The sequence below is a fragment of the Amblyomma mixtum genome, chromosome 6 (genome assembly GCF_055824585.1).
Source record: "Amblyomma mixtum isolate Tamu chromosome 6, ASM5582458v1, whole genome shotgun sequence".
In the NCBI taxonomy this organism is placed as follows: Eukaryota; Metazoa; Arthropoda; class Arachnida; order Ixodida; family Ixodidae; genus Amblyomma; species Amblyomma mixtum.
The window spans coordinates 16,900,841-16,910,186 of record NC_143017.1 but is presented as its reverse complement, the minus strand read 5'-3'; the positions used below and the strand labels follow the sequence as shown (position 1 = coordinate 16,910,186).

General features: G+C 51.5%; 1 protein-coding gene across 1 annotated transcript in view; it reads left to right on the top strand.

Annotated features, from left to right (window-relative positions):
• Positions 1-3,880: 3,880 nt before the first annotated feature.
• Positions 3,881-9,346, top strand: part of LOC149338295 (uncharacterized) — a 101,413-nt gene continuing 95,947 nt past the window's right edge. The window contains exons 1-2 of the mRNA XM_089550303.1: positions 3,881-4,537; positions 4,653-4,944. Coding sequence (XP_089406429.1) covers positions 4,075-4,537; positions 4,653-4,944 — 755 coding nt within the window. The 5' untranslated portion in view covers positions 3,881-4,074. The remainder of the gene's footprint in view (positions 4,538-4,652; positions 4,945-9,346) is intronic.

Sequence of the window (9,346 nt, the reverse complement as noted above, 5' to 3'; positions counted from 1 at the left end):
GACGGTTTGGAACGAACAAAGGCGCGTCTAGCTAATACGGCGGCCTCGTTCACTCCCACCCACTCGCAATGGGAACTCCGTGGAACGCGACACGTGCCCAGATCTCACCTTTACCAAAAATATTAGATAAGCAGAATGGCACAACACCGAGGAAACCCTGGGTACCAACCACTGCATTCTTGCGACCACAATCAGCACCAAACCCCTTAAAAGACCTCACACTAAGCAACCCTTCCAGACTGGACCAAATTCAGATCCAACTACACTAACCCTACCCCTATAGCGGATCAAGGTTACACTACCTGGTCACAACACCTCATCTGCCAACTCAAAGATGCCTAACACCACGTCCAGCTTTCAGAGGCGAACCCGGCGGTGGACAACCACCTCATTCACCTCTGGGAGGCCCGGCACAGCCTCGTCTGCCGATGGCGCCGGCAGAAGCACAATCGGCAACTCAAAATCCACATCGCGGAACTCACCCAACAAGCGGCAGAGTATGCGGCCCAACTCGCCGACTCGAACTGGGTAGACCGATGCAACACCGCTGCTCGGCAAATGTCGAGCCGGAGCACGTGGCGCCTTTTCCGCGCCCTCATTGATCCGACCCAAACCCGCACCGAAACACAAAAACATCTTCAACGAGCAATTTACACCTTCAACGGAGACACAGCCAAACTGGCTGACGTGCTCTGAGACAAATATCTGTACACATACTAGGATTCGTGTGGTCCGCCGTACTCGTATGCAGGTTCTGAGAACGCAGAGTGGATCGAACGTTCCAGCTTCACGACCTCAAAGCGGCCCTGGCCAAAATGAAACGACGGACAGCCCCGGGCAGGGACAAGGTAACTGTGAAATTTCTCGCTATCCTACCCGTACCGGCCTACGAACGGCTGCTTGAATACTTCAATGCCATCTGGACGGGAGGTACGTCTCTCCCAGTGGATTGGAAGACGGCTCTTGTCACATTCATACCCAAACCAGGCAAACCTCTCAACACTGACAACCTCCGGCCCATATCTCTCACTTCTTGTGTGGGGAAGTTGATGGAGACCATGGTCCGTGACAGACTATCCACCTACCTAGAAACGCACAACTCCTTTGCAGACACCATGTACGGGTTCCACCCACACCGGTCCGCACAAGATGTGCTGCTGCAACTTCATAGAGAGATTCTTGGTCCCGTCCAGCACCCTAGCGATGACAAGGTGGTCCTCGCATTGGACTTGCGGGGGGCTTTCGACAATGTTACGCATGATAGCATCCTCTCCCACCTGTCCCAAGTGAGCTGTGGGTACAACACATTCCAATACATTAAGCAATTCCTCACAAATCGGCAGTCATATATCCGACTCCAAGACTGTGAACATGGCCCGTACCAACTTGGTACGCGACGAACTCCACAGGAAGCAGTCCTCTCGCCTCTTCTCTTCAATCTGGCCATGATGAAGCTCCCTACCCTGCCGGGTGAGGTCCCGGGTGTGCAGCATGCCCTCTACGCGGACGACATCACCCTCTGGGCAACACACGGTTCGGTTGGAGAAATCGAGGCCAACCTGCAGCAAGCGGCGGCTATTGTGGACGATTATGCACACCGCTGCGGCCTTGAGTGCTCCCCGAGCGAATCGGAATTCGTGCACATACGTCCCAATCCAAGGTGCACAACCAAAATTGCCCTCTCCCTGCTTAGTGGCCCGATACCTGAACACGATGAAATCAGAGTATTGGGACTCTACATACAAAAGAACCGCAAGATTGACACCACGCTGATGAAACTCCGCAAGGTGAGGGATCAGGTGGGCCGTATGGTCCGCCGGGTATCAAACAAACGAGGGGGGTTGCGATGCAAAGACGCCCAGCGCCTGTCCAATGCATTCGTAACCAGTCGAATCCAGTGCTCGGCACCGTACCTCCACCTACGCAAGTGCGATGAGAACGCTTTCGAAGTAATTCTCCGAAAAATCTATAAGAGAACTCTCGACCTCCCAGTTGCAACATCCAACCAACGTCTCCTCGGCCTGGGGATGACGAACACCTTTGGGGAGCTGCGCGAGGCTCATCTCAGCAATCAATACTTGCGGTTAAGGAAAACACGTGTGGGTAGCCGCCTACTGACCCGCCTCCACATCAATTACACAACCCAAGAGGAGAAGCGGGTATCCATGCCCGAGGCCTGGCGCTTCGCACTAAAGGTTCGCCCCCTCCCCAATAACATGACAGAAGATGCCCATGATGGCCGCCGCCTCGCGCGAGCGGAGGCCATTTCCAAGCAGTATGGTGCTCGACCAGGGGTATTTTACACGGACGCGGCAGGTCCACACCATGGGGTTTGGTACACGGCTGCCGTTGTCCATCAAAACAACCCAGTTCAGGGCCTCACCTTCCGTGCCCCCAACATTACAATCGCGGAGGAAGTTGCTATAGTACTTGCAGCTGCGGATCCAGAGTCCCGAGTCATTATCACCGACTCAAGGGAAGCTTGCCGAAATTTTGAACAGGGCCAAATTCCAGGTCGTGCTTTGCAAACTTTACGCAGATGTGAGTACCGGGATTTACCAAACCGGCGCACCATCATTTAGGCCCCAGCACATGCGGGGATAGAGGGAAATAAGGTAGCGGACACTACCGCCCGCGCGCTTAACCGCCGGGCATCGCCTCTCTCGCCGCCTGATCCGGCTACGGATTTTAAACCGGCTATTACTTTTCGGGAGATTTCTCTCCTGTATCAAAACGCTCACGGCCGATACCCACCCCCCTGTAAAGGCCTCAAGAAGGAGCGTTGGCTACTTAGCCTCTACACCTACACGGTACTGTGCCCGGCAGTGCTCAAACATTTCAATTCGGCCTTTTCGGGCGAGTGTCCACACTGTGGGGAAGTGTTTGCGGACACGTATCACATGGTGTGGGCATGCCCTGCCAATCCTGCTTTCCCACCCCACCCCCACCCCACCCGAGAGGACTGGGAGGCTGCCCTGCTCGGCTGCTCAACTCTCCAGGACCAACGAGCCCTGGTGACAAGAGCCCGGGCCACCGCGGAGGCCACAGGGGTCCCGGACTAGGGATCCCTCCTAGTGATTGTGAGGGCCGGGCCCTTCAGGCACGGTCCAAGCAATACCTCTGTATATAGTATAAATAAATGTTTTACACCACCACCACCTCCCTTCCCTTACGACGAGGTTTTGGTGTCCAGCGGGATATGCGAGAGGGATACATTTCCTTTCCTAAAAAACCAATTTACCATCGAGCAAGGCCTAGAGCCGAATGAGCGATGGCGTTCTGTGGACTCCCTGGCAGCGTTACAAGACGCTGTCACGTTCCACTCTTGGAGGCGAAACTTAACATCTTAACCACACACCAGTGACACAAGGAGCAACACTGCGTTTAAGGCTTTCGCCTCAACGCACATTAGATCAACAAAGCGTCCCCCTGAATTTTTATGCGAAGCATATTACTAGAGCTACACTGCAGCCCGTCGAGCGCGGCGGTGGAGCTACCATTGACCTTTAGCGTGACCACGTGACACCACGTGACAACATGACGTCACAGCAGAGGAGAGATGGGCTGCCGGCTCGCGCGGTCGGCCGCGGCGGTGGAGGCTCCACATCAGAGGCGCTGCAGCTGACCACGTGACGCTACATCAGCGGTATAGAGCTGAGCTTGCCTCGCTCTCCGGGCACTTACGAGGCGGCCAGGTGTTGGGATGCCGCCTAGAAGCAGGGCTGATTTGAACGAGAAGCGAAAGCTTCAGCGTGCCACAGAGACCGATGAAGAGCGGGATGAACGTCAACCAAGGAAAGCCATGTATTACCAAGCCTAGCCATCAATATGCTTCACATCTGACTAGGCTTAACCTTAGCCATAGTCCTTCTCCTCCGTAACTCTATGGGAGAGGTTCATATACCGCCCGCGCCTGCCGCGGCGCGGCGCCACGGGGCACTGAAGGGCATCATTCGGCGAGCTCAGCGCTGTCGCGACCGGTCAGAAAGCGTCGCCGCTCGTTATCAGAGTGCGAATTTCACCGCCTGCTGCTGTGTTGTGTGTTGACATAATGTAAGTCGTGTGCGTGACACCATGCCGAACACTTGTTGCGCACCAGGGTGCCGGTCCGGCTACAAAGGCGTGACAGAGAAGCTCTCGTTGTTTCGCTTCCCTGCTGACAAGGGGCTGTCGGAAAAGTGGAAGCGTGCTATTCCTCGGGAAGAGACTGGTGACTTCAGTTTTGATTCGAAATATGTGCGTGTTTGCGAAAAGCACTTTCACGCTGCGGACATCATTCGTGTAGAGGAATTCGCTGTGAATGGCGACGCGGTATCTTTGCAGCGAGGGAGGCCGGCGCTCCGCCCTGACGCTATCCCAAGTATTTTTGAAGGCCTTCCAGGCTATTTTACAAACTGTAAACGACGTAGGCGGTCGCCAGTAGCTCGGAAACAGGTGAAACGACGTCGCGAGCTATCGTGTTCCAGCCTGCCGTCTCAAGATGCCGCCGAAGCCTCGTCTGTGACTGATCCTGCACCCGCGGTTGACTGCATTGACGGTAAGCATTGCTTCTTAGCCTTGTTTTTTTTTCGCTTATTGTTTCTAAAAATCAGTGGCTTCCTGGCACGAGTTCGGGAGGATTAGTTTTAAGCAGTATTTTAATCTTTTTGCAGCGCTAGCACTTTCGACGAGCGACAGCGGTCGGGACCGGACCACGGACGCGGCCTGCCAAACGGATCAGGTCGTCGGCTGTATAACTTGCGTTGAAGTGCAGTCATTGAAGCGCCAGCTTCGTGCCGCAAAGCAGCAGCTTGAGCACAGCCAGAAAAAGGTGGCGACGTTGAAAGTTGAGGCTAAAAAGCTCCAGACGCTTCACCAGAACGTTGGCAAGCTCTCGGAGCGCGGAAGGCTGGTATTTCATCAGAGCGTGATGAAGGCAAACGCAAAGTCTGCGAGAGCTGTGCGGTAAGTGTCAAATGTGCATTGCGCGTTAAATACCGAGGGAGTCTCCTGCTTTTTACTAGACTGTATTACTATTTGGTCATAGGAGGAATAATATGCGTAATCTGTAATCTATTAATCTGCGACCTGTAAGATTTCAGTCGAGCTAGGGAAATGTATCTTCTTTCAGTGTAAAACGCCATCTTTCGTATTGATAACTACGTTCATTAAAGACCATAACAGAGAATGTCATCAGAACATACATGCACTCTGTTAAAAAGTTCAGGGGGCACTTTGACTCTCTAAAGTGGGTAGAGGCGGAAGCGTTTTCCGCACCACCTTCGCTGTTTCTGTGGCACTGGTGGCATCACATATAATTACTAAGTGATGGCAAATCACTAATTAATTGTTAATTACTGATTAATGTCTGAACACTAATTAACTGCTAATTAATGACGCTCAAGCTTCGGCTTTAGGAGTGGAACGCGACAGCGCGTTGTAGCGCTGCCAGAGAGTCCACAGAACGCCACCACCCGTTCGGCGCGATGCCTTGCCCTTTGAACGCAACGCTTTTTGAGGAAAGGAAATGGCGCAGTAATTCTCTGCCATCTCGGTGGACACCCGAACCGCGCCGTAATGGAAGGGAGGAACGCCACCACCCGTTCGGCGCGATGCCTTGCCCTTTGAACGCAGCGCTTCTCCCCCGGATCACGTATGACAACGAAGTGTAACGTGGCATTTATGTGCTTTTTGCACGCCTTATTAGAAATCGGAAATTATAATTCCGTGCATTATCAAACCCACAGCTCCACTGATATCTTGATAAACATTGAGAAGGCACTGGCAGCAGTTATTTTTTGTCTCGTTTGGAGACCAACCGGTGCTTGCATGCCGGTCGCGTAGGAGGGCTTAGAGAGTCTCGTTAAATCTCGTTAAGTCTCGTACGGTGCCCGGATGTTCTCGTTTCAGAGCCCGGATGACTGGAATTCAGTGCCCGGATGAGTGGATTTCAGTGCCCGGATGAGTGGAATTCAGTGCCCGGATGACGGGAATTCAGTGCCCGGATGACGGGAATTCAGTGCCCGGATGACGGGAATTCAGTGCCCGGATGAGTGGATTTCAGTGCCCGGATGAGTGGGTTTCAGTGCCCGGATGATGGCTCTAGGTCTCAGCGTGACGTCACCACACTGCCGACAACGGGGGCTAAAAGCATTTCATGCTTAATACAGACGAGTTAAACGTAAGGGTTCGAAGTATAAGACATCAGAATAATGCCTACAGAACTAGTGACAACTACAATAAGGACTTGAAGACGTTAGCTCGTAAAACAATTGAAAGTGAGGTATGTAGGGAGGGGAAAAAAGGAGAGGTTAATATAGAGGGGAAACGAGTGCTTATCTGCAGGGATGGCAATCTCCTATTCGAAGGAGGGTAGGTCGTTGCGGGGCTGATTCAGTGGCGAGGACGTTGGAGGACCAGAGCCTGATGTTGGCTTATCATGGGGCCTCGGGGTAACGAGGGTTGACGTGGTAGGTTCTGATCGTAGTCCCGATCGCTAGCCGATCACGTCCTTGCCTGATGCACGCTCCCGTCTGCACGCATCGACTAGCCCAAATGCTCTGTCCGGCCCTGCGCTTACACTGCCGCCGTATCTTTTACCCTCACGTGCACCGTCCACAAAATTACTTTCACACCGCCTTATAAGCCGCATTCGGTCATTCCCCGCGTGACTGCGTCCTTGGCATTTAGGAGACGCAAGCGCTGAAGGACGCGGTGAGGCCGTCTACCCATTCCGACGACCGGCGCCAGAAAAACAGAGGGGATACCGCGGGGGTCCCGAATTTAGTGACAGGAGCATATATTTTTAAGGCTGCAGTTCTCATGTTTCTCCTAATAACAAGGCTCCTAATGACAAGCTGACAACAGTGTCAGCTGTAATCGGTTCAAGAAGAATTAAGTTAAAAAAAATTGTCGTGAATTAAGAAACAAATGCGCTGAAACTCATTGGCTCGCATGTTTGCAACGACCACGAATGCTGATTTAGTGATTGAGATACACGACAGCCAAAAATGACAGAGCCCTTTCATACGCGTAAGCTGAATTAAAGCAAAAATCACACGATGAAACTTAGCGCGCGTTCCTTATGTGTCACATATATGCAGCCGTGAGCACGGGGTCTTTCGTTGATCAAGCCTTCCTTATGTGTCACATATATGCAGCCGTGAGCACGGGGTCTTTCGTTGATCAAGCCATCACGGCCATGCTTGCTACTCTTAAAACTGCGACAAAAAGGGGCAAAATAAGAAGCCCGTTGAGCAAGCCATCATATGCTTACTTTCGAGCCCGGACGGGCATCGCGCGGCCCCAGTTCTCACAAGAAAGCTGCCTTATAAATTCAAAAGCACCGGCTATGTATACGCGTCTTGAAAGCGGACTCACGCTTGAGCTGTCAGACCAGAGTTGGGAGGTGTTCAATGGGGACTGCGGTCATGTTTCTGCTCGTATTTCGCCAACTGCAAGCTAGCGGTTACGCGCTGCAAGATTTGAGATCGAAAACAGCGATGCGAAGGCAGGAGACAAGCAACTGTCTTTGTAGCGCGTATCGCTTTCTTCTGGCAATATCGTTAGCTTTTTATCGCGTCTACAGGGCGTTAGTGTGCTGCATCACGTTCAAAAATGTAACAGGGCCATTTTGAGAATAAACAAGTAGCTGCGCATTTCTACACAAATCGTCTGCTTCAGAGAAGTATCTGTATGTCGCTACGTCATCATTTCCTTCCCATTTCCCATTTCCTCCCTGATTAAAGTTCGTCATATTCTCGTTAGACTAGATTGGAAGGAAAGCTAAACCGACTGTCGCTGAAATTTTCGAGTAATCGGGTGAAAATACCTCGCGTGATGCAAAGCCGGCTGGGGCGGGCAGGCGGCTGCGCCGCTGCTCGGTGCCCTCCAGTGCCCAGCGGCGCCTCTAGCGGCCAGCGCCGACCCTATATGAAACTGAGGCGGGAGTTTCGTGACCAGAATGCCTTAGCTAAGCCTCAGCCATTTTTAACTTACATTCAGTGGCTGAGGCACGAGAGGGCTTCTACGTAATTACAGATCAAGAGATACATATTAAATTTCCGCAGAGTAACTTCTCAACTGCTTTGGAGTGTATCCAGTAGTCTCTTTATATTGTTCAGAAAAAAAAGTAGATTACGAGCGAAGGATTGCAGTTTATGATTGGTTCTAAACTGTTGTAGAAACCAAGTGTGTGGTGTCACCCTGACTTGTGCGCAAATGGCCATGCACAACCCTGATAAGGCGGAGCACGTTGAATGCTTGTCATCGCGTGCCGTTATAGAAGGAGCGGGAAATAAAGCCGAGGGTTCTTAGCCCCTCATCTGTAAACTGGCTTGTGTGTGTGCTCCTGAGCCGCGCCGTTCCCTTGACACGACGTGGTGTCAGAAGTGTGGTCGAGTTTGTAGTGTCGGTGCCGCGGCGCTTGACTGACATCGAATTCTGCAGTGGACACGCCAACGTCAACACCGGGTGGTCCGGCCACCACGCTGGCAATTCCTGCGCCGGGGAAGTTCAACTTCAGACATCGGAGTGACCAGAACGGGTTCAGGAGTTCGACGACTACTGATATGCCACAGGTCTGAACGAAAGATCAGAAGAAGCCTAAGTGCGGATACGGTTGTACACCATGGGCAGGCAAGGAAGGAAAATTATGGAAAAACCATTTACATATGAGCAGCCAGGGGACTTGCAAAAGAGAAGGAAATAAAGGATCCAAGGTACAAGATTTATTGCATCTACGCGGCCAATACTTCGCAAGATTGACGGCGCCTGGAGCCACTAAACTGATGAGTTACATCGGCACTAATCAATGCATTCCTATTGTAACAGAACTATGGTACAGCTTTCAAACAGATTCCTCGCCAACCTTTTTCCACTATGAACTCACTGTACGTCGAAGCTGCAAAGAGACGCAGGATGTCATCACCAGCGTAAGCACGACCATCGCAGAAAAGGGATAAAAAATATTGAATCACACCAATAACTAAGCGAAATTTCTGGCCTACAGTGTGCGGCAAGATGCAAAACAGTTTTTCTGAATATCTTTTAAATAATGCTTATTAACATCGGGCACTTTATTGCAAAATATGAACTCGAATTTATCAAATTTGCCTTATTTGTAATCGCTTAGTTAGTTGTAATCTTTATTTGCTATGTCACAACCTGAAATCAACCAATCAATCTTTAGTTTGCATTTTTAACACAGATCAAAATGCAGGGATTGGGGACAAAAAGCTGCTCTGAGGCAAGCTTGACTGGGTTCCCACCCCCTTTGCATGGCAGTTTGTGCAGCAGTTATGCATGAAATGTGGAATGTGTAAAAGTGAACAACCTACAGAACATGCCATTTTTGCGCAGGAGGTGA